General features: G+C 40.1%; 1 protein-coding gene across 1 annotated transcript; it reads right to left on the minus strand.

Annotated features, from left to right (window-relative positions):
• Positions 1-376: 376 nt before the first annotated feature.
• On the minus strand, positions 377-18178 carry RP2 (RP2 activator of ARL3 GTPase). Its single transcript, XM_010727438.3, has 5 exons — positions 17893-18178; positions 10077-10742; positions 7305-7419; positions 6106-6191; positions 377-2997 (listed from the first exon to the last, which is right to left on the minus strand). The coding sequence occupies exons 1-5, from the start codon at positions 18013-18015 to the stop codon at positions 2914-2916; spliced, it is 1074 nt and encodes a 357-aa protein (XP_010725740.2). The 5' UTR covers positions 18016-18178; the 3' UTR covers positions 377-2913.
• Between the last annotated feature and the right edge of the window lie 6887 nt (positions 18179-25065).

Below are 25065 nucleotides of genomic sequence, written 5' to 3' on the forward strand. Positions count from 1 at the left end.
CCAACCTACCACACGCACACACACACAACAGGGAAAAGTGCTTTAACAGTCTGCATCCGTGTATCTCTACAATTTGATATAAGAATATCTTTTGGCACATCTCATTATGCAAGAAGTAAAGTTAATCATATCCACAGTGACTCTGGGGAAAAATCCCTGCTGTCAAAAATTTACCTTTTTGGAGGATGGATGACTGCACTGCTGTCAAAAATGCATCTTTTTCAGTGGATGGATGACTGTAGAGGTAATGCCTATTTTCAATTAGCTCCAAATATCTGGCAACTCACACTCTGTGCTTGAACATTGAATTCTGTTTTAATATTTGATTATAATTTGCAATTATTTGCAATTTAAGAAAGTCTTCCAGAACCCAGAGTTTACATTTGGAATGTTTATTATGAAATACATTCACAGTGCAATGCAAATTACACAAAAAGCTATACAAAAAACATACAAAAGTCTACATGAAGCACGTACCATTCAGTAATGCATGCAATATCTGATATACTCTTAGTAAGGCTAGAAATGTCTCAACACCCATTAGCAAGAAATTGAAGTCAAAGATAAATAATTGGATTAAGAAACTCCTTCATTATTTAGGTTTTTAAAAATTAAAAACCCTTTCATGTTGCTTAACATGCAAACAATGCAAAAGAAGCAACACCCTGCTCATTTCCAGCATGTAAAAAACGGTTTTCAATGTTTCAAGAGAAGATTTTCAATCACTCATCTTCTCCTTCATCAAAAATAGTCACAAAAAGCAATTCAGCACTTTGCTTCCTGATCAGGTTGAAAATACAAAAAATAACCTGTAACATACACATAATCATGTGTCAGCACATAAGATTAGAAACATTCCGTGTAAAAGTTTAGAGATCAAGATGGTCCAATACAGGCAGTGCTCAGAAAAGTCACATAATGACTGTTTTGAAGCACATTACACAGCTTTATTCATATCAGAAAAATGCACTTGCAGTATGGACCCAAAATAATTCCAGCAGTATTCATTGATGAGTTGTGCTTTGTGCACAGACCTAAGATTTGTAGCTACTTTCCATAGCCTCACCTCACACATCATACAAAAAAAATCCTACCTTGCTAAGAGCAAATAAGTGGCAATTTCTTCTACCAGTCAGATTTAGGTGGCAGTTTCATTTTATTTCACTCTATCGAATAATAACATTTTACAAGTGACATTTTTCTGACCTTCAGTATGCTAATGGTTTCGTGACTTCAGGAGATATCCTTCCTTATTTAATCTATGCATAACTTTAATGAGAGGTCCTAAGGACATATTCTCAATATCTAGTTTAAACTAAGGGCATGTATTTGCATAGTAGCAACAAAACGACAGCTCAGAACGTCTCTTGGGCATGACAGAATTATCAAAGAACCTGAAATTCATGTGCTAACTCTAAAAACAGTTAGGAAGAGGTGTGTATTCAGCCTCCCACTTGTGGAACTCTAAAGCTGTGAAATGGATGAACTGTGCACCTCAGCTGAAAAAAAGGTTTCCAGATTTTACTTTCAGAGGGACAGAGCTAATGAGGACATTATTGCTTTAACATCTCAACACAGCCAAAGTGTGTTCAATTGATTATAAAGGCAGCATATACTGGCAAACCACAATTTTAATTAATAAATTCTGTTTTGTGCACTTGCATGCTCAGCCTGTTCAAGAATCACAGAGGGCTTGTAAACCCAGACATAAGCGTTAAGTTCCTGTGGAAAAATCAGTGGGGAACTAACATGCTAAAAGAAATTAAGTAATCATATACTTAATATCAGTAAAGATATGCATCCTAATAAGCACTATATAGAAATAAGCATCCTTATTGATAGCTATTCAAATAAATCCCAAAATGACAGTAGCACTTCCTCAGTTTGTTTTCTGAATCAATCTGTAAGCCCTACAGCAAAGAATAATATTCTACAGCCAATTTTCAGGATTACTTTTGAGAGTAGCCCCCTGCTCTCGAGTCTTAACAACGAAGAGCTTTCTTAATGCCATCAGAGCCCTTTCTCTGATTCCTGGTTGCTGCATGTCCCTTATAGCAACTAGCAATGTGCCAGTGTCATTACTCCCAGAGCTCAAGGGAATCTCAAGTATATCCCATATGTGGCATGGGAATACCAGAGGTAGATGCATCTCCAGAGAACCTGAATGGACCTTAGAGCTCTTTAGACTTTAGAGCATTTTCAGCTGAGTACCCATGATCAGAGTTCACCTCGGAGCAAAGAGCCTTGCAAGTGCTCACTCACCAGACTGCTCGTATGACAACCCTGCATAAATGCCCCTGCAAAGAAATTTATTCAAAAAAGATGCCAAAGCAGAATAAAGCAGATGCACATTTTTTTTAAGTCATGCTCTGTTTCTGAAAGAATGCTGCAAGAAAAGTCCATTTCAGACTAAGCTTTCAGAATAACTCATCAAATACAATTTCCTCCCTGACCTGCAATGAAGACAAATACACATACAGGAAAGTTTTGAACAATGAGTGTCGCAGGAATACACTTTGCTAAGAAAGTGTCTAAATTAAATTTCACAATTATTGGTGTATCAAATGTATATCAGCATTGCACTTTTCACGTCTTCCATTAAATGCTGACAAGAAACATTCAAGCGTCAATAAAAGTTTAGAAATCACTTTAAAAACAAGTTAGTACAAAATCTCTGTGGTTTCTGGAGCTGAAGTGTAAGTCTTGAGCACAATGCACACAAGGAGGTATGTTGTTTACTCCAGTTCAGGTAACGTATTAAGGAGGTATTAAAACCATCAAGAGCTTTATAAAAGGAATATATGAGAAATATAAATCCAAATGACAAAAATTCTCTGATACTATTGCAGTATTCAAACTAAGTGACATTCAAGTGCTGAGCCAAACCACACATGAGCACTTCTGTGTTAGATTTCACATTCCCATCCGCATATCAGCAAAGTTGTAAAAGTTGTCTACATCTTGAGACGCTGATGCCTTGCTCTCCGACACAAAAACCTATTTTAGTAAACAAGGAAACAGTTATTAATCACTAATAAATAAGTTCAAGTAGTTTTTGCTTGGTTGGAGCTAATTATGACTATTTTTGCATAGAGGCCCAAATCTCTTGGCTTCCACTATGGGTTGACAACAGAATCCTCTGAGCCCTAACGCACCCTTTGTTACTGTGACCTGTTCTCAGCAGATTTAAGCTACCATTAAGCTTGCACACAAAAGAAACAAAGTTGGTAAGAACTCCCTTGCGCTCTATTCCCAAAATCTTAGCTGCTTCTTCAGATAATGTTAGGTGTTTTATTTATTTAAAATTCATTAGATTTGCATTTTGCAAAATTGATCAACACATGCAATTCCAAGGCCTAGGACAATCATCTTCAAGAATTTCCAGCAAATTAGTTACAAATGTCCCAGGCACCATTCAAACAGATCAATGTAACAGACAGAAGGGTTGCAGCAGTTCATCAGTTTGTTCACGTTCAACAGTCTCAACAAATAAAGGATACTTTCAATTAAAACACTCGAATTATTATTATTTTCTATTCCTCCAGGGGAAATTCCCGCCCTCTTACCATATCATATGTGTTTGTGCAGCAAACAGCTATTCTGAAGTGCACTGAAAGTGTAAAAATGGGCTACTCCAGATAACAACGCTCACATAGCACTACTTTTCTGCTTCACCTCAGAGTACCATGTCAACATAAACTACGACAGTTCCTTGAATTGGTTTACTCTAACATGGTTCAAGATGAATATCCTGTTATCCATCAACTTCTGATTTCAGAACAAAATTGTCTATTTCATCACAAAGCAAGTAGCTTCCTAGACTACTGCTTGTAAGCACAGTAGATTTCTGCTTGAAGGGACTTGACAACACCTACTATTTATCTGGCAGTTTGCTGGTGCAACAGCAATTTGTGCCACGGTCATAATAGTTGAGTATGTTCTTTCAATATCCTTCCCCACCAGAATACTGCAATTTACATTTTGAAGAGGATTTTATAAGCGATGAGGCCAATGGATAGTGCAAGAAAGGCACGCACAAGGGAAAAAAAGAAAAAGAAAGAAAGAAAAAAAAAAAGACAGATCTAGCAAGACCACACAAATCAGAAGTTCTGTTATGTGTGTATAGCACAGAGGTCTCTTTGCAACACATTGTTCCTACTAAGCAGCTTTAAGACTTCTGTAGAAGATTTAAGACTAGCTGATGCTACTGCTGATGATTTTTTCTACCCATACTAGAGTATCTCAACAGGTATACTAGATCTATTTCAGAAATAAAAGTTTGGTTAAATTAAAGGTATTAATGGATGAAGTTAATAAAATAATAATTTTGAAATGCAAGTGTAACTAGTTGCTTAAAACCAGACTGATTTCCTTGCAAAACCTTGCAGGATAAATGCCTTCCCAAGAGCTTTTGTCACTGCTTTGTGATCAAGAATACCTATAATTCTTTCTGAGCACTGTAACAACTCTCAAGCTGTCCAAACGATAAAGGCAGCCAGCACTGATGTGAAATCATTTTATAGAGCATTCCTGAACCTGCTGGTAGTAATAAGTCCAAAGTCTGCTACTCTTTACATTATTTCTAAATTATGACCTAAGAAAGATACGTTTCTTAAAATGTATACTCCTGATATTCAAGCAGCTGGAAATCCATATACAAATGTAGCATTTATCTGATATTTCGGGGTTAAACTGTATCTAAATAAAAGACAGATAGAAAGTCTGAACTTTTGCTTCTCAATTCAGCTCAAGGATTACTTACAAACTGAGGTAGGTTTTTACTACGGAGCCAGTCTGTAAAGAGAAAATTTAAATCCAGGGGCAGGAAATAATTTTACGTTTGGAACCCTGAAGAACAAAGATTACTTCAAAGTATGAAGCCCATAGTTTCTGAGGTTTCTGGATGCGTCCCAGATCAGAGCACTCACTGTGTAATGACAACAGACACCAGTCATTTTGGCGAGGAAAGTATAAGTTTTTATTTGTTCTAATACATTAATATAATTTCAGCCTTTGAGCAGAGAAATGAGATCTGGAAGAATGAGCTAATTATGTACCCAATATCAGCTTTGTTTGGTATGAAAAAAGAAAAAAAAAACCCAAACTAGCTACATCAGAAATGCCACAGTGATCTCCCAGTTCAAGAACTGATTTTAACAGTACAATTTGCAGAGATGACTTTTGGGCCCCAAGAAAGAACCGGCAACATCACAGTTCTGCCTAGACTGCAGTCCTGGTATTTCCCAGACTCAGAGAACCAAAATTTAAACCTGCTACACATCAGGCTTTGCTCACACAATAGCAAACACAACAAAACCCTCAATCATTAGCTACATTGCAGATGACATTACAAGGCTGTTTTCCAGAATCTGGGCAGTCTAATTCCCTGAGCAATCCTTTTGAGATGAACTGAAAGACATCAAGGAGCTGTATGGACACTAAGTCCCAAAGACATTCCAGTCTTTTTTGAACAGTTTAAAAGCAAGGGGTTTGCCTCTTTCCTATTATCAGTAATACTGCTCCCTTGCAGAGCTCCAATTGTTTCCAGACACTTTCTCAAATCCACTGCCATTCAAAAAAAAAAAAAAAAAAAGCAAACAGCAAGCAAAAGAGGAGACATGGTATAAAGAAGGTACAGTAAAACAAGTTGACAGAAGAAAAAAGCAAATGCCTTTGAAGGAAGGCACACTGCAATATCCTCTAAAACAAAAGTAAATCTTGAGAAAAGTTGGAATACTATTAAACCCTGACAAAGATGTGATACCGAAGTCTCCTCTATGATATTCTGATCTATAAGTCTTGGAGCAGAGCATTACTCTGTTAAATTAATCAAATTTGTTTTTACCGCTAAGTGAAAATCCTTTTTTTAAATAGATATGGGAATTTAGCACTTTCATTAATAGAGGCAATTTTTATTCCCTCCTGCAAGCAAACTTGAGTTTTGAGCAAAACAAACAAACAAAAACAAAACACGACTAGGATATTCAGATTATACCACTCAAGAACATAAAAAGAAAATTCAGTACATCAAAACTACAGCTTGACTGTGAATTATCTTAGATGTCCTTTAACATTTTCTGTTAATAAAGCAAAACACCAGCTTACCTTGGTTCCATTAAAAACATCATTTACAGTGTTTCGACATCCTTCCACAGCACCATCTCCATTGAACTCCAAAGCAACGACTGGACCTAGAAGATCGTTTCATCTGGAATCAATACTACTTTTAAGTCTGGCATTAAAATATTATAGTTCTCATCCCTTAGGGAGTTGTGAAGCTTACAAGAATCATTTCAATTTTTTGTCTGCACAGCCGTAATACAGAATTAAGAAACAGAAACGCTTAACCATAGCTTAGAAGTACGATGTTATCTGTGCAGAAAATATCTGCAATTCCACGCTCATTTTTGCAGAGGCTCTAGCAGGTTTCCTGCTTTATTTCTTGAAAGACAGGAATGGCACAGAAATGCTGAAGAGTGGAAGGCATCGTGCAAGTGAGTCAGATTCTACTGCTCAAATAGTGAGCCATTTCACAGACATCTGCAGCATGACTGAGTCATTCAGGCATTTTTACCTCAGTACCAAGATAGCAAACAGTCTGATTTTCAGACTTATTCTCACCCACCATTTTCAGATCCCCTTTCTCTGCTTTCATTCTGAACGCGTTATTTCTTCCCACATAGGTGCAAAATAGCCCTTAAACTACTTTTCATCTGAAAAGTATAACTTCTGTCCTATTCCTGCAGTAAGCATCATGGATCGCTTACGTTACTGTGAAAAAAAATCACACGTTGCTCCTAAGTTTGGGAGCATGTTTTGAGCTTCAGCATACAACAGATGGCAAGATGAAATTACTTCTATAGGAACAGATAATAAAACGATTACAGTCAAATCAGCAAAAACGCTTTTCAAGTACTCTGACAGAACACTGTTTATAAACAGGAATTTAACCCTTGCCTGCTTTATACATTTGCTTTAATATCCATTTGGAAACACTGAATATCTAGGTTCTTTACCTGCAGTTGTGCTAAGCTAATAGATTTTTATTCCAGAAAGATGAGCCTCTGTTGACCAGCCCAAACAGATCTGTTTATGTCACAGCTCCTAAGTGAATTAGTTCATTTTGGGTGCCTTCAGTTTTGACTGGTTCTGTGTCTCAATGAAGCTTCCAAACTTCATCTCAACTGGCTTTATGATTTTCTCCTTCATTCTTCCATCTTCTCCTCTTTTACCTTCGCCAGAACACTCCACTACCAGCTAGATTTCTGCACTAAAAAGAGAAACAAAACTGTATATAATCTCACCTCTTTCAAGCAGTGGAATGAATTCTGATGCATGCTCTTGGAAAACTCTCTGAGCATCCTCTGCTTTCATTGAGACTTCTTTGGTCTGTACCAGCTGAAAGCCTTTGCCAGTCATCTATTAACAGATAAAGTATTCAAGCTAAAATGTTTTTAAGGCATGCAGCTCAACTTTAGTCTATTCCAGTGTAGACTGAATACTCATTTCCCATATACATTAAACGACAGAATAAAAGATCCTTTTTACTCTTTTCAAAGACCATTTGCTTTTTCTACATTTCTGTTTATTTCCATTCCATTCATCCAGATTTTATCCTTTGCCCCAGTGCACCTACAGGGGTAGGTGTGAATTTTGGTTTTATGTTATGGCCCAGGGACGTAGTTTTTTCCACAGAGTAGTATTTTTTTCTCACAAGCTGAAACTAACAGGAGTTAAAAGCATTCAGCATCCAGAGTGAAGCAGTTTGTTCTCATTAGACTGTAATAGCTCAGTCAAGCATTAGCTCAAATGCTTATCTATCCACTGCTGAAGTTTTCCATTTTGGAAAAAAAAAAAAAAAGTTACAAGCTCTCAAACACACACAAACACACTCCAAACCCAATAGAGATACTGAAGGTACATTGTCCTGTTTTTGATTGAGACATAGCTATTTTATTCATAGAAGAAATCTGGTGAGATATTTGGCTTTAGGAGAAAAATGATGTTTATAACATATCAGTGCTTCCAGTTGTTGCTGAGCAGCGCTGCACAGAACCAAGGATGTTTCAGTTTCTCAGCTTCTCATACTGCCACAGCCACTGAGGGGGACTAAGGGGGCCCAAGGAGCTGGGAGGGGGGAGAACCAGGGACAACTGACCTAAACTGGCCAAAGGGACATTCCATATCATATGACAACATGTAAAAGAGCTGTAAAACTGAAGGGAATTAGCTGGGGCTAGCTGGGCATTGGTGAGTCAGTGGTGAGGAATTGCTTGTGCATCACTTGTTTTATGCTTGCATATATTTATTTTTGGCTCCCAAACGTGAAATAATTCAAGAGTTGTCACGATTGTACCCAGTTGAGCTGGTGCTGGGAGTGAATGGAAGAATATGGGCAAAAGCAAAAACAGTTCAACAGATTTTAATGATAGTAAATACTTAAGAAACCTGTGAGTATATGACTGCAGAGCAGAGCTAAGAAGCACTTGGCAAACTGCCAGGGAATTGAGTAAAAAAATAAAAACCAAAAACCTTGAGGATCTGTGATAACTGCAGGACATATATCACTACTATCATCTTTTCCCCCCCCCCCTTCCTTTTCTGTCCTAGTAAATAGCTTTTATCTCAACATACGAGCTCTACTTTGTTCTTAGTTTGCTTTCCCTGATTCTCTCCCCCATCCCACTTGGCTGGCAGAGGGAACAAACAACTGTGGGTGCTTAGTTACTTGCTGGGTTAAAACCACAACGTGCATGCAAAAGAAACAACTATATTTATACATCCAAAACATAAATTAAATCTACAGAGTAGTAAGATTTCCCCAGCATTTCACTAAGTAGTCTTTTAGATTCTCCTTAACTCTTCTTTTTAAAGAGGAACTAACAGGGAAGAACACATCTAATACCTTCCTTACTGTAGCTAATCATTCTTCAGAAAAAATACCCCTTACTTATCTGTGTTCACTGAAGTAGCTGTTAGTAAATCAGTTCCTGATAGGGATGGGGGCAGGTGCTTTAGGGAAACACCCTAAAGCTTTTTTTTTTTTTTTCTTCTCCTTGTAGTAAAAGATTGAAAGAAAGGAACTCCATAGTTTGTTTGGTTGCTCACACAACACTAGGATCAGCAACTTTTGCAGATACCTCTCTCAAGCTGTAAGCTGTAATTCACTTATTGGCTCTGCTCTGTCATCCCTGGCACTCCAGAATGCTAAAAGCAGCCAGCCACTCCCAGATTTTAGCCCAGTGAAGACCAAACTCAGCCAAGCATAGGAGCTCCTGCCTTACAGGAAAAAAAAAAAAAAAAAAAAAAAGACAGCACCAGCTATTTAAATAATCAAAGACAGCTGACCAGTTGTAACAGACACTCACTGAATTTTCCAGAAAAAAATTCCAACACTGGATGGCAAGGGCAGGGGATAGACAACAGTTAGCATGTTATTTTAAAAAGTCTCTGTTAGTGCTGGCAAAGCTTTCAGGGCAAATAGCCTTGATAGACTTTGGGGGCAATAATTTAACAAGTTTATTGGCTATCTCCCTTTCACAAGCATTGACAACCACTTATTCTATACTTGGCCAATTTCATTAATGAATTACACATTTTCCTCAGTGTAGGTTTGGTGTGCTGTACTGGAAAAATACACTGGAATTATTAAAGAACAGATGTGCCAATTACAGGACATTAGTTGTAACATAACTCAGCCAGAGGGTGGTGACACACTGGAACAGGTTGCCCAAGGAGGCTGTGGATGCCACATCCCTGGAGGCATTCGAGGCCAGGCTGGATGTGGCTCTGGGCAGCCTGGTCTGCTGGTTGGTGACCCTGCACATAGCAGGGGGGGGTGAAACTGGATGATCATTGTGGTCCTTTTCAACCCAGGCCATTCTGTGATAACTGTTTGATCAGGATGAGCTCCATTCTCTTATCTTGCTTCAAGGTTTTAACCTTAACATGCAGTTGATTAATATGGTTAGCAGGCAGGCAGAACCTCAGCATTCTCTCTTCAGTAAGCACCAAGGCTCCCCAGAGAAAGTTCAACTAGAAATTCATAAAGTTGAACAGAGAAAAAGGTCACTTACCTCATCAATTAGCTTTCTGGCATTCGCAGTTGTGTAGTCACCAGCAAAAAACACAGCCAAACACGATTCATCACTGCTCTTCTGTCTCTGCCCTCGAGTTATCGGTATTATGCTCTTCATAGCATCTGTAGAAATTCTGACAGCTTTCAGCTCTTCAGAAGTGGGCAGAGGAACATAATCTTGAACCACAGCGTTCTCAGGCAAAAGGCCCCAGTTATTTTCTCCTGACACAGGAGTAAAGTCATGGATGTTGCTCCATGTGTTATTGAAGATACTCAGTCCAGCATCTTTAAATTGTAAAGCAAGCTCAGGATAATAGTACTGGAAACAACCAAATTTCATACCTGTGGAGGACTCGATAATGGGTTGGGTGACACAGCACAAGAATACCTCCAGCTTTCTGCAGTCCCGAGTACGAAATTGTTGGCAGGCTACTATGCATTTGCAATCTTTGCAATCACGGAAAAACACACTGCCTTTTATTGGTCCTAAAAAGATTTGGCAGTTTACACAGTCATCGACAGTGATTGTAGCAGAATGGTCAAATATGTAGATACTACAGTTCTCACAGTCCTGAATGACAAATTGTTGTCCTGCTACTTTTCCAGGGAGTCGACCCACAGTTTCATCTTTCAGTCCAGAAAAGGTGTAATCTTTTGGATCAACCTGAAGGAGAAAGGAAAAAAAAAAAACACATGAAAGTCTTCATGTACAGATAATGTTATAATGCCAAATGTTAATTGATTTGGATTATCTGAGATATTACAAATCTGTAAAGGACAACTTGCCAGAAAACTTCAAAGAACAGATATCAGAGTGATGAAAGATCCTTTTTAATTAGGCTACTGGAACACATAGTATTGAGGTACAACAGAGAGCCGAAACTAAGCTTCTAGATACTCCAGGAAAAAAAAACCAGACAACAACAAACAAACAAACCTCACCACAACTCAGTTTGTTCTTTAGAAAGGAAAGGGAGGGGTTCTAAACTGTTTCTACAGGAAAGATGGTCCTGAGGATTATGGTAATAACAGTAATAAATGAATTGGCCAACAGCATTAAAGATTCATAAAGCTGGAAAGACACAGTACTTCCTTTTCAAGTAGTCGTCTTGGTCTTATGTTACCACACCTCAACACATTGCAAGAAAACATTGCTGCTTTCAAGCAGCATCTCCATTATTATGTTTGCAAACAACAAAGAGCTTGCTTATCCATGCCACAGCATTACCTTGTGCTAACAACTCCAGCTTGTGCTAACAACAGCAGCTATGTGTTAGCTATAAGCAACAAGCAAAGATTGGCAGTGCCGGCACACAGGTCATGTTTACTGACCTCTCCTCCTCCACTCTCCAGCATTCTTCTGCCTGCAAGAGAAACTGTGGCCCTCCCCAGCACCCCGTGCTCAGAGCAGTGACCGAGGAGCCACGCAGTGACAAGGATGGCACCTGATGCAGCTGGGCAGCATGAATATGAATAATACAGCAGCTGCAGTCAGAACACCGAAGGAAATCTGAGCTGCGTTCCTCCTCCTAACATGACAGTCAAGGCAACTGTGCTTTCCCAGAGCAAATTCTACTCTGCCCTCTTGTGAAAGCTTATTAAAATAGCACTCAGAAGCATACAAGTACCTGAACTATTCTAACACCAGATCACTTCCCAGAACTGCCCTTTCAGTCCAAAGGCCTTAAGGCTTAGTGTGTTGCAGGCAATGATAAAGCAGTACAACAGGCCCTGGACAGCTCAACTGGCAAGAAATTCCTCCTCCCCAGTATTCTGAACATTCACAGAAGAGTAGAGACCAGAAAAAAGTCTCTGGTTTCTAAAACCACAAGCAAGAAAGTGCATGTGTCATGGACATGCACTAAAGCAGCTCAGTCTAGATAGGTTTTGCCTGAAATAGCTCCTGGAAGCTGTATATGTCTACTAACTAATAAAGTATGCTCTTACATACAACATAACCAACTTCCTGACACAAAAGTAAGTTTGCAGCTGATGAACCCTCTCCATGGATATGAACTCCCTATAAGCTCTTTTCAGCCACATTCAGTATTGCTAGCACAAACCTGGGTAGGTAGGTGGAAGAGTTACAAACAGAACTGGAAGGCTCGAATTAAAGGCATCACAGCACAGAGACTGAGCCACACTGTATGATTAAGATTCAAACTCCCTAAGATCTTTCACAAGCCTTGTGTAATGTTACTTATCTGATCCACTAAGCATTCCCAAGGCACTGAGAGAACTGAAGTATCAGAACTGCTTTTGGACACATTCTTCCCAAGCATCTCCTAGAGCATTCATGGATGGATGTGCATGTATATAATATGTACTAACATAAATATTTATTCATAGCCTTGGAAGAGAGTGGTAGTGCCTTGTAACTGAAACAGAGGAACGGTTACTTCCCTTAGGAAGGAGAAGTTCAAAGCTCCCAGAACTGGCAACTTCTTTAGACACATCACACCTACTGCGTCCTTCTAAACAAGCCTCTTCTAAAAGCCTCAGAGACTGTATTAGTTTGTCCAACGTTAAGTCCTCACAAAGACCTGTGAAACAACTTTCCTTTACTACTTTAATTAGGCCTAAGTGAATAACACTGGTTTGTCAGATAATCCTCAGGTTACAGAATCTCAGATGAGAGCACTTGAGAAAGAGTAGCATTGAGTTCAATGATGTTCTGTATTAATTTAGATTGAGCAACAAAATCAGCTGATTTCCAGATTCAAGAGCTCGATTTTGTTTCCCTGACGTGAATTAAGAGTTGTGTGCTGATGCAATTCTTACCTCTAAGCTCGTTCACCACTGTAGGGAGTTGGATGATTTCTTTTAATTCCACCTGGCAGTTTTCTTTTCAAAGAGCAGAAATATTTATTGACTAACACAACCATCAGAACCTGAGGGACTGAATGAAATAGACCTCAGCACTCCCCCTGCCACACTGGGTTACTGCTCTTGAGAACAGTCAGCAACCCAAGAGGCTGTAGCACACCTGAGTATTTCAATTCCCTTGGGTAAAAGAAACGCCTCAGAAAAACATCAGGGCAGGATTATAATTTTAAGTAAGCATATAAACAGATGTTGACTGCGTATCACTGAGCTTCATGCTTAACAGTCTTCAAGTCTACGGGTATCACCATGAGATTAATACTCCACTAACCCACCTTCCTTCCCCCGAGGCAGACTGCACTAATTGCTTAAGTTCCACCTCTGTAGCTAAAAAGCAGGCTAGGAAAAACAAAAGCAACAGAAGATAACATTTGAAGACTCACACAGTGAGAACCAGAGATACATACATTCTCTATCTACTTATCTGGTACAGCTCTGTTGTAGAATTTTATGCATGTGACAAGCTAGCAATAGAAAAATCAACAGTTTGATAATTCACCTACTTATCCTTCGCATGTGTATAAAGCTTCAAAGAATTGAAGAATCTGTATATAGTTTTGAAAGCCCTTTTCCCCAGATTGGTATAATTCCAAACAACCACAGTATTTAGAGGTGTAAGTTTTAATGCTTTTAGCTGAATTTAGAGAGTTTTAGAGTAGAGAGTTCTGCACTAATAGATATAAGCACAGCTTAAGAATTGAAAACCTCTAATCAAAATGCTATGCGTAGGTTCAGGAATAATTCTGTAAAGTAACCTAAAATAACTAGATATGGTGACCAAAAAACAAACAAACAAAAAATCCCTGCTTACACAATAGCTTTTCTCCTTAACAGAAAACCAGAAGTCTCATCAGTAGACACTGGAAACAACAATGCTGATAAGTTTATTACAAAGGACTGGAGAACATGTCTGGATGAGGAGCTACAAGATATGCTTTAGTAGCTTGTGGTAGCAGTGGTAATGAGAAGACGGTTGGACTAGATGATCTTGTAGGTCATTTCCAACCTTGTGATTCTCTGATTCTATGAACATATAAAGCAGTGATTATAAAGCACGGAGAAAGAAGTGATGGCAAGCAAAAGTTTGCCATGAATGCTCTGAACTCTAGTAAGTTCTGCAGCAGCAAGTAACTCTGTAGTATGCAGCTTTTCTTACTGTGAACAACTGTCTTGCAAGAAGACCAGAGGCCAGGAAGGCAGATGAAGTTATCTCTCTTCAGCCCTGGCAGCTCCCACTTGGAAGACTGAGAAATACCAGCTACTCACAGTTTTCAGTGCTAGCTGTACCTGAAATCACCAAGGTCCCCAACAGCTTCTTTCTGGTGTGAGTTCATGTTCTAAGAAGACTTTTCTAAGAAGCCTGGTCGATCAGGAAAGGAGTCTTAGTCAGCAATGATTGCCCACTACTAACAAGGAGGCAGTGCAGTTTTTAATGGATTGTGGCTCTCCCCTAGTTACTTCTACATAGCCTGCAAAACAATGACTTTGAAGTCTGTCTAACCCACTGACACAAAGATCTTCTCTTAAATATTGCTCTCAAAAATCACTTCCTACCTTTCTAAATTATAACAAATGATAGTTCTGCTATAAATTCATATACAATTAAGAGTAGGTAAAAATTGGCTGCCGACACAGTGACATTAAAAGCTGTAGTTATAGGGCAGGCACACAGACTTAAGAGGATTTATGTGCTATTTTTGTCAATAAGGGAATTAACAGAAAGGAAGCAAAAGAAGTGTATTCCAGGCGTAGGCAATTCCTCGCATTCAGATTTAAATGGGATTGGTGCCCTTCAGCACTGAATTGCAACATCCATTGGAGAAAGTCTTTGTTGAAGTTACTCACCTCTACCTGACTTCCAGGTTCCCAGCAGTAACAAAAGCTGGAAAGAGGGACAATATCTGCAGATTCTAGCCACTGTCATACAGTTTTTCATCTCGAAGCATCTCCTGTACACCTTGACTTTAAAGGCAACCAATATAATAGCCAAAAGATATGTTTCATTCTATTCTTCAGAATCCCACCCTTCTTTCAGAGGACCAAGAATAGCATTGAAGAGACACTGGCAGACTTGTCTGAACAACAAACTGCTGCCAGATGCTACAGATAGGAGAAAGAAAAAAAAGAAAAGAAAAGAAAAAAAAAAAGCTAAACACACTTTCATCAGCTTTAAATGAAAATATTAACAGTAATTATCATTATATGTTTCCTACCAAATACAGCACTTCATCTGCAAGTCAATTGGCACAAAAGAAAATTTTCTGGGTAGGGAAGTCCATCTAAGCTTTGAATGTCATTGAAATCATAACTCATCTAATCTTACTTACTTGAGGATGAGAAACAACAGCAAAAAAAAAAACCAAAAAAACCAAACCTCAGTTGCTTGTGTTTCCCCTCTCCACGGAGGAGATCACAGCACATAGCTGCATCAGCCATCTCAAAATATAAAACCCCAGTTCCTGTCTATACGTGTCCATGTTTTGCCGTTGCTGTAGTTATTTTTCTGGTCCTGTATGCCAATGCTGTTTAGTCACTCAGAACATAGAAAGGTAGGAAAGGAAAAGGGAGACCAAGAACAGGAGGGCAATCTTATGTTGTAGCTGAAATCGTAGCTAAAGGCTGAGGAGATTCAGGCATCACCAAGTTCCTCTTTTGCATTTGGTCAGAAAGGGATATGACAAGCCTGCAGAATGTTAAGTAGTGATAACGCTCTGTAATAAGCTGTGCACTGCTTATTTATCTGGAATCCCATAGAAGAAAGAAATAGAACACTTTTTGTTTTCAGGATAAGCTCATCCTTTGATTCTTCTTCTGCACCGTAAGTAATCTTCACACAGTTCTCCAAATCCAGAGGTCAGCAAACATTACAGAGATCCCAGCAGATTTATCATGCAACCTGAATTTGATTAATTTTTAACCATCTGAAATACATGGACTTCTGTTCCTTTTAAATAATGGCTCATACAAACCTGAAAATGCCCTTCAAATTCATGTCTTTTTTTACTTTTAAGTAATGTATCAGCATCTCATAGCACTTCATATTTAGTTTTCTACATCATGGTCCATTTTCAGGGCTACTACACTGGAGTTATATGGTCACAAAGTCTTTGTCATACTACTCTTCAGCTACACAATACCAACAGTAATCTTCTTTTGCCAGAAGAACACTATTAAGACAGTCTACACTGTGCTGTGCTTCAGAAGTGGAAGAAACAACTTTGCTGGAAGAACTGCTCAAGTTCAGAGCTTCTGCCAGCACAGCTGTCAGCTCGCAATCACCTCGTTTCACATCCCTGTACAGACAATCATGCATACAAGAGTGCCTAGGTTGTGCTGCCTACAGTAAGTACGTCAGCATAGCTTGAATTAATGGGAAGCCAACTGGAGCCTCTGAGCTGTAAGATTTATCCATCTCTAAGAATGTACAGATGATATCCTGCACAAACTGTAGACATTTGCACTCTGCTTGCAGAACTGCACTACACATCCAGAACAGCATCACTGCACGTAATAGCCTGAAATTAGAACACTCTTCACACCTAACACGTTCATATTAAAAGTAACAGGAAATGCTAATGGCTCTTAAGTTCATATTTCTGAGTTGATGTTTTCAGAACATAAATTTGATGCATTCGATGATCAAAGAGCCCTCATGCCTCAAGTTTTCCAACTGCCATCAATCAAACTTTGCATATAAATACAAATTGTGAAATGAATAAGTATACTTATGTGTGCTGCATCAAAAAATGAAGCAGCAATAGAGAACTGGATAATGTGTCTGACAGAATAGCTAATGCTACCTACCACGTGAATGCTCACATGGTAACACTTAACACAAACTGCGATCAACAAATACAGTGCAGAAAGAGCTCAGCATTCCCTTGCCTAAAAGCAAGCATCTCAGCTCTGCTCTCCTGGTTTAACATACCAAGCATATACTTAAAGACCAATGAAAAGTAATGTTGCAGGGAGCAAGAGAAATGGGCTGGAACATTAAATAAATGTTCTTGAGCTGTGCTGTACCAAATTAAGCAGCTACTCTGATGGCTTCTGCAGTTCAGTAGAACAGCCCAAACTCACTGATTCTTCCAGTTTTTCAGAGTATTTCATACAAAGAGGAAGTTATATACGCAATACATGACATACTTCCCCCCAGTGAGACAGCTTGTTTGCACTGTAAAACCTCATCTGTTACCTCGAGCCTACTTCCCAATGCTAACAATCACCTCCACAGCAACGAGGTTCCTTGTCCTCCCAGTCCAGTGTGTCTACGTCCCAGTTTTCCACCTATTATACAGTTTCACACTGTGAATGGCACACTGGTGCCATTTAAGTAAAACAGTGTATAGAAAAGCTCATATGAGTTAACCTTTAGCTGACGAATTTGCTCTATGATTAGGTCATATGGTTTCGAATGCTCATTTAGTCATGTACTTTGGCACACGCTCACCCTACTCACCGTAGGACAGGTTCTCAGCACAGCCCTCTCTCACCATAAGAAGTCTCCACAAGCACCAAACAGCAAGCCAGAGCAACGAGCCCGGCACAGATCAGCCTTCTTTATCCCTAGGATCCGATCCCTCCAGGTTACACGCACAGTCCTTCGGCTCAGCTCCAGCACAGCTTTTCTTAATCCACTGGAAAGACTTAGGAGCAACCCCGGAGCACCTCACCAAGTTTAGAAACACAAGCGAGCTAAGCATGAGTTACAACTAATGCGAGTTCACACATCTTTTTGTCACTTGTACCACACGGCCTAAAAAGTCTGGGGGCCCAACGATCGAAGCTCACAGCGGATCGACAGCGCATTCTCACTCCGCCCCGCTCCCGCTAACGGGACGGGCTGCCCCGCGGTGAATACGAGGCCAAGGCTGCCGGCACACAGCCTGACAGGAAACCACATTCCGCTCGGCCTCCCCGCCGCCCCGTACCTTGGCTCGCTGGTCCCAGCTGTACTGCGGCACCTTCTCCTCGCCGGCCGCAGGCTCTTGGCTGGCTCCTTGCTGCTGCCCGCTCTGCGCCGGCTTCCTGCGCTTAGAGAAGAAGCAGCCCATGGCACCGGCAGCGCCGCCGCCTCGACAACCGAAAACCGCCGCGCGCTACAACCGCCCCGCTGACGCCGCCCGGCCCGGCCCGCGGGGAGAGGCCGTGCGGCACCGAACGCCAGCGCAGCGCCTCGCCGCCCCGCCCCGCTTCCGGCTTCCCCCCCCGCCCCCGTCTCCCATAGCGACGGCGACAGCTGGCGGCCCGGAGAGGCGGGGAGATTTCTGTCTGGAAGCTGTACCGTCATTTCGAAACGTTTTCTCCCGGGTTTCACGGAACGGAATATCCCGAGGCGGAAGGGACCCGCAGAGATCACCGAGCCCAACCCCTGGCCCCACACGGACCACCTAAAATTCAAACCCTGTATCTTTTAGCAATGTCCAAACGTTCCTTGAACTCCTTTGCGGTACCCACCGCCCTCTGATCTGGTGAGGAGCCTTTCCCTAACTCCCAACCTGTCCCTCCCCGGACAGCTCCATGCCAGGGAGATGAGAAAGTTGATGAGACAAAGAGAGGGAGAAATCATACCAATTGCCATCACAATCAAAGTAAACTTGACTTAGTGAAAGCTTTAGAGCTTTTTTATGTAAAATAGAGGATGTGTCTTCTGCTGTAGGAGCAGAATATAAGAGGAGATGCCCTGGAAAAGCAGCAGGGAAGTGTTCTTGCCTGAGCTCAGGGCACTCAGGCCAGCAGATCCACAGGCCAGAAGTGGCTGTTAAGGCAAGGGCTGACGGATGTCCTTTTGGTGGTGGCTCTATCACCAAAACTCGTGCTCAGCAGGTTTGTTGCCTGCCCTGAGCTTTGGGTGCTACAGCCATCTGCGTGCACCAGCGATACTGACAGCAACATCAGTCTCTGTGGTCTTTTGGTAAGCAGGTTCCCCTTCTGTACATCTGCTTAAAAATCCATTGTCACTTTTAGACAGAAGAAATAATAGTATTTGATGCCTTTTTTGTGAAAAGCTGAAACACCACCATCTACATAAAAACTAAAAGTACATAACCAGAAAGTTGCTGCCTCACATCAATAGATTTTCTGTCATAACAGAGGACTTCATAGTCCTCGTGTGTAGAGACCACTTCACTATGCTGAGAAACAGCTGGCTCTGCAATGGAAATACCCCATCATTGATGTCAGTACCGTTTCAAAAGGTTTTTAAATGCAAGAGGAGAAAGTAACTCCTGCATTTGCTGTAATGTAAGTTAGAGCTAGGATTTTCCACACTATCATGACCAATATTCTTGTCTTGTGAAATCATCAGTCCCACAAGGAGTCAGTGTTTTATATGGCTACAGCAGATTGGGACATGCCTTAGGTTTTATGTCCAAACCTCCAGGCTGTTCCCTGACACCAAAACACCAGGATATTTCTTCCAGACCAATTTAATATGACTTATGAGCACATGACTTCTTCAGAAATTGCAAATGCCCAGCACAGTTCTTCATTCTCCATTCATATGCCAGGCAGACTCAACCTTCTTGGCCTGTGAGATTTGATACGATCATAGCCTGAAGAGTAGTTTAATGTAAGATTGCAATAACACTGTAGTCACTACCAAACATTATTATACTTACTTTAATTTCAACAAACTGCCGTAATTAGTGACTTCCCTCCTGGGGATGTTATGAAATACACCTAATTACACTGTAATACAGAGCTTTCTGATCCCCAGCTAGCAGTTTCTAAGTAACTGAAAAATAAGACATTTTCATTGTAGAGGTTACGTCATAAAAGATTTGGTGCAACAGCTTGGCATACCTATGCCTTTTGTGCTGGCTTTTGTCCCTGCACAGCTTTGCAGTGCAGAGATCCCAACTTCCTCCTCTTCTTTTTTCTGACACTCCCATGCATCACCTAAAGGTGCAGGGAGGGAGCTTATTCTCAGCAAACACTGGAACCTGGAAGCTTGCCCAGGCCCTAAACAGGTAGTGAAGGAAGCAAAAGCTCACAGCATGCACATCTGCACTCCCCATAACACCGGGCAGAGTCTGGCTCTCTGTGCTGCTGGCAGCTCACCGCAATGCGCATAGACAAACTTGCACAATCTCATTGTGTTCTGTGTGCATGTCTTAAAGCTCTTGGAATTGTATCATTGTGAAAAATCTGCAGAATGTCTTGTTTAAAACTGGTTTTTAATCCTGCTGGTTATAGAGAAGTTGAAAACTACCTGAAAACTTCCTAGTTAAGATTAGATTCACCCATACTCATGTGAAATTGTGAATTAAGTGTGAGACAAATAGCACATGATAGTGGCAATTCCTTATGTTGTATTCACCATAAAGGAAGAGAAGGATGCTTTACTGCTGGGCTCACTCTCTGAGGCTGAGCTTTGATGCATGTTTATGGCAGAAGCATTCCCAGAAAAGATCCCTTACCTCCAGCTGCTTATCTGAGTCCCCAACCACCTATACACGTTTGTACAGATGTGTGGCAAACTGCACTATGTAATAGCTGAACGTGAAAAGCAATCATTTCAATCAGACATCTGTGCATTTGAGTCTAAACAGACACTTTTTTTTTAAACAGAAGCAGATGATAAATACAATGAATAATCTCATACAGCAACCGTCACACATTCTGCGATCATGCTGGCCTTTTTTTGGCCCCTTTTGCAGATTTTCTAATGCCAGATACTCTTGCCAGAATGAATGCCAACAGAAGTTGGTTTGGACTTGAGACCAAGTTGGACAAATAATATGGCTAATTTTGCAAAAAAGTGTATTAGAGTCTATTTTGCATTGTTACTGCTGAATTTGGGCCAACTTCTTCCTTTTTTTTTCCTCTCCAAGAAATACGTTTGAAAAGCATCTTTTTTTCCAGCTTCTCTCTACATATAGAATTCAACTCTTGTCATTGGCAGCTTTGTTCAATCACAATGCCATTGAACAACAAGGGCGTGTCCTTTTCATAGCTGTCTTCAGCTAAGAGTCTGGCAGCCATGACATACATTGCTAACACTGGAGTTGGTGAACCAGGAGCTACAGGCCAGTGTGGCTGTGTCACAGCTTATTGTGAACTGACCCACTGCAACAAGGAAAAGCATAAACAAGAAAACTGAACAGTTCATATCTGCAAGCATTTTTTGTTCCAAAAACCTTCTTGGTGTTCCCAACCTCGAATAATTTCCTGGTAAGGAATTTCACCATATACACAACCCTTTTTCTATTGCTGATGTTTGGGACAAAGATGAGTGGAGTTCTGTGCAGAGAGGGAGTAAATTATTTAACATTCCTCTTAAAAGTATTCACAGAACAAGTCCTTTCTGAAGTTGTTTTTTTTTTTTTACTGAAGCTCTAAACAGCCAAAATTTCAGAAAGCCATAAAGTAAATACTGATAGCCAAATGAACAAAAGAAATATTTGAAAGTAGACCATGATTTAAATTATCCAATACATTTGAAGCATGTATCCTGGTATTAGGACAGCATAACGTATGACGAGACCCACATTATCCTGAATTTTGCTGCAAGCTGTTTCTGTGACAGAAAGTCTGCAGATGAAAGGGGTTGCAGTTTATTTAAAGGGCTGCTGGTGTTCTGACTGCACTTACTGAAACAGAGCAAATTAAGTTTTCAGCTGTAAAGCACATTCTTATTTTGCAGTTATCATTTCATAGATCTTACACAAGAGCCCAGATCCTAGATCCTTTTTTGTGATAGGAAGAGAGCTGCCACAGCCTGAGTGTTGCCTAACATACACTTTGCCAGAGAAGCTTGTGTTCCACCTGAACACTGAGCTGGGGCAGGCAGGACTCTCCAGTTTGATGTTAGATGCAAATGCAATGAAACAACAATAAAATTTATGGAGAGTATGTTTGTGGCTTATTTTAAGTTGGACAGCAATTCAGATAACAAGTTACAGTGCTGACTCAGCAAGGCATGTATGCACATGCCAAATGGTTAAAATGAAGATGAGCTTTAATAGCTACTGAAGCACAATAGAGCAGCCCTTACTTTCTTCATTAAGCTGCTGTTAGCAGGACTTTTTTTTTTTGCTCCAGGCATTCCAGTTCCCTTTGCATCCTAGTTAAAACCAGGAGGAACACTTGTCAACATGCATCTCCAGTTACCTTACCTTTTATCCTTGTCTCTAACACCCAGTGTTAGGGCTGCTCTGCAGAGTGCTGCTCCACACGTAGGCTTCAGAAAAGTTTCACTCTGCTGCAGTCCTACTATGGAAGAGGAAGGCCAGAAATACACCGAGTAAAGATAGCTTGCTCTAGTCATTTGATACCTTTTTGTCTTTCACCTTAGAGAAGTTGGATGGAGGCTCTCTCTTCACAAGATACATGGAGAAGACAAGGAGCAATGGATACCAGTTGCACTGAGAGAGGTTTTTCCTAAATCTAATATTGATATTGATTTTATTTATTTATTTTTACAGTGAGACCTATCAAACTTCCTCTAGATATGGCAGAGTCCCCATGACTGTAGGTTTTTAAGGTATGACTGGACAGACTTGACAATTACATCTAGGTTTCCTTTTCCCACAAAAAGTTGGGCCTGGCAATCTTTTGTGATCCATCGCAACCTGAACTGTACCACAATTCTATGAGGTTATCCTTTTTACTGCCTAAGTAACTTTTTAATTGCAGGACAGAAATTCTATTTGTGTAGAGAGGGACAGCTGAAGCCTGGAATACACACTGTCCTCCTAATTTGGTGGTGTGGCAGACCACCAAAAGCAATTGGTCAGAGGTAGCAATGTGTTAATTTGCTGTTGTATAATTCATCAAAATTTGTTTATCTGAAGTCTTACTTTACGTTGTCGCACAGCCTATTCATGTTCTTCCAGGTCCAAGCAGTAAATTTAACAGGGTGGTTTTATCTATGGTGCCAGCCTGCCATGCACATTGTCTTTGTGGGTGAGAACGGTGGCTGGCCCATGTTCCCAGGGAGACTGGTGAAAAGTGAGGTCTCCAACAGAAATGAACAAGATATCACTTATTTGCAACCATGGTGAAACCCTGGCAAAATATACTCAAAAGCTATGTCTGTGCTGGACTCTGCCTACACTTACTTTAGGGAATTACACAGCATCTGTATCCTGAACAATCCCCACATGTTGTAGGGGATCAGGTTTCATAGAACTTCAGCAGCATCTTTTTAATATTCAAGTGTTAACTGTAAAAAATTTCCTGCTGTTGAAGTCAACAAATAAAGGATTGCATTTTTTTTTTTCCTTTTCTCCCCTTTCTGTCTGTTGGCAGAATATATAATAAACATTCCAGACACTGTTTTTGGAAATACTCCTACATCACCATAAGACTCTGAGGAATAAATTAGTTCTACTGTTGATAGCACAAAGTAGCAAGGGATTCAGCAGAGACAGCAGATGGAAAAATATAGAAATTAGTATTAATTGGAAGAGTTAAAATTCTAAAGCTTGGTTGCATATTAGGAAGGCTTGTTGCATTAAGTCTGGTTTTCAAACAATGTAATTTACACTGAAGGAGCAAAAAAGTCCAGCACAGAAACTAATACATTAAAGTAGTCAAAATGGGAAAAACTGGAGTGGCATTAAATATATGTTCTTGTGGAAAATTGACTCAGTCACAGAAACAGGTACACATTAGACTAATCTGGCATAGAGAGACATTCCTAACAGTTCAGATAGGTATAAAAATAGAGTTTAATATTCAGAGGTGAAATCCCAATTTCTGTGAGTCTAAACAGGAATACAGCACACTCTGTGTAGCCTACATACAGTTTAGGCTGATAGATCTTGACCTAAAGGTCAAAAGAGAAGCGCAGTCATGGTGCACAGCTGGCTGATGAGGAAGGGAAAATGGAAGATGACTGAGTTAATGCAAGTGACAGACTCTCCTCATTCACCTATGGGCTGTTTTACAGAATTTATGCCTCTGTCTTTCTGTGCATTCAGAAGTCATTCAAACTGCAGTAGCCTCTGTAAAAATCTGTAAGCAGGACAGGTATCAGGACAAGGCCAAATCAAGAAAAGAATAAACAGAGTCCAGTAAGGATGGCTGTTCTAGGGACTCACGCTTTACTCTGTTTCAGATGTATTTCAGTGAGATCTATGTCCCCAGCAAAACAGTCTATTGATTGTCTCTGTTTTTAATTAGATGAGGAAAAAAATCTGTCGCTGCTGTACATCTTTAAGAAATTGCATGTTTTCAGTGCAGGTGAACTATTTAAAAGCACCTTTCTTTTGAATATTGCAGTACCCACTGCTGTCCTCCCCTGCCATACAAACCAGAGCTGTGGGCAGCTTTCCTCAGCCCCAGTATTTCTAGTTAGACAGGCACGTCTCTCTGAGTTTACCACCCAAAGCAATCTCTTTATAATAAAGCCAATAGAGAAAAACTTTGGAATGGCAATTCATATCCTCAGGTAGGCACTTTTTTTGGATAGCTAGTCTGACCCATCAACTGCTCGGATTTTTTTGTTGAATATGAAAGTAAGCCTAGAGTGAGGAATGCAGACCTACACATTGAAACATCAGTTGTCTAAAGCCAACCTTCTAAAATTATTTCAGGTGAATCATTTTTATGCAGAACTGTTTATCATTGATTGTTTCTAGCAGTATCCTATATGTTATAGGCACTATACATAAACAGAACTACAGTTGTCAATGCCTGAAAGGGCTTGCATCTGAAAAACAGCAAATCACACACACATTAAAGAGGTGTTTGGTATAACAACAGAGCTTCAAACAGTTGTCTAAATTATAGTCACTTGTTAATTCTGAAGGATTTATGGAGATTAATATGCTGAGTAAATAAGCCTGTCTCATACCTTGAAATGAATCCACTGAAAGTCTTATTTAGGCATAAGAAAAGAATTTGAACAGTTTTGTAAGATAAGGTGAACACAATGCTAATTTTCTGGATTAATTAAAGTGCTCTGTGATCAGTTTGGTACATCACCTATCTATGAAGATTTTTAAATTCTAAAGGCATTTATTTTCAAGTTCCTCTCTCTGTTTCACAGCTATTCACGCACCGAAGGACTAAGTAACAAATTATAGAAAACATGCAAATAATTAGAAAGTGTCAAGAAAACAGCCAGCTCTCATGAATGAAAAAGTGCACAAGAG

The sequence above is a fragment of the Meleagris gallopavo genome, chromosome 1, assembly GCF_905368555.1.
Source record: "Meleagris gallopavo chromosome 1, MGAL_WU_HG_1.1, whole genome shotgun sequence".
Taxonomy (NCBI): domain Eukaryota; kingdom Metazoa; phylum Chordata; class Aves; order Galliformes; family Phasianidae; genus Meleagris; species Meleagris gallopavo.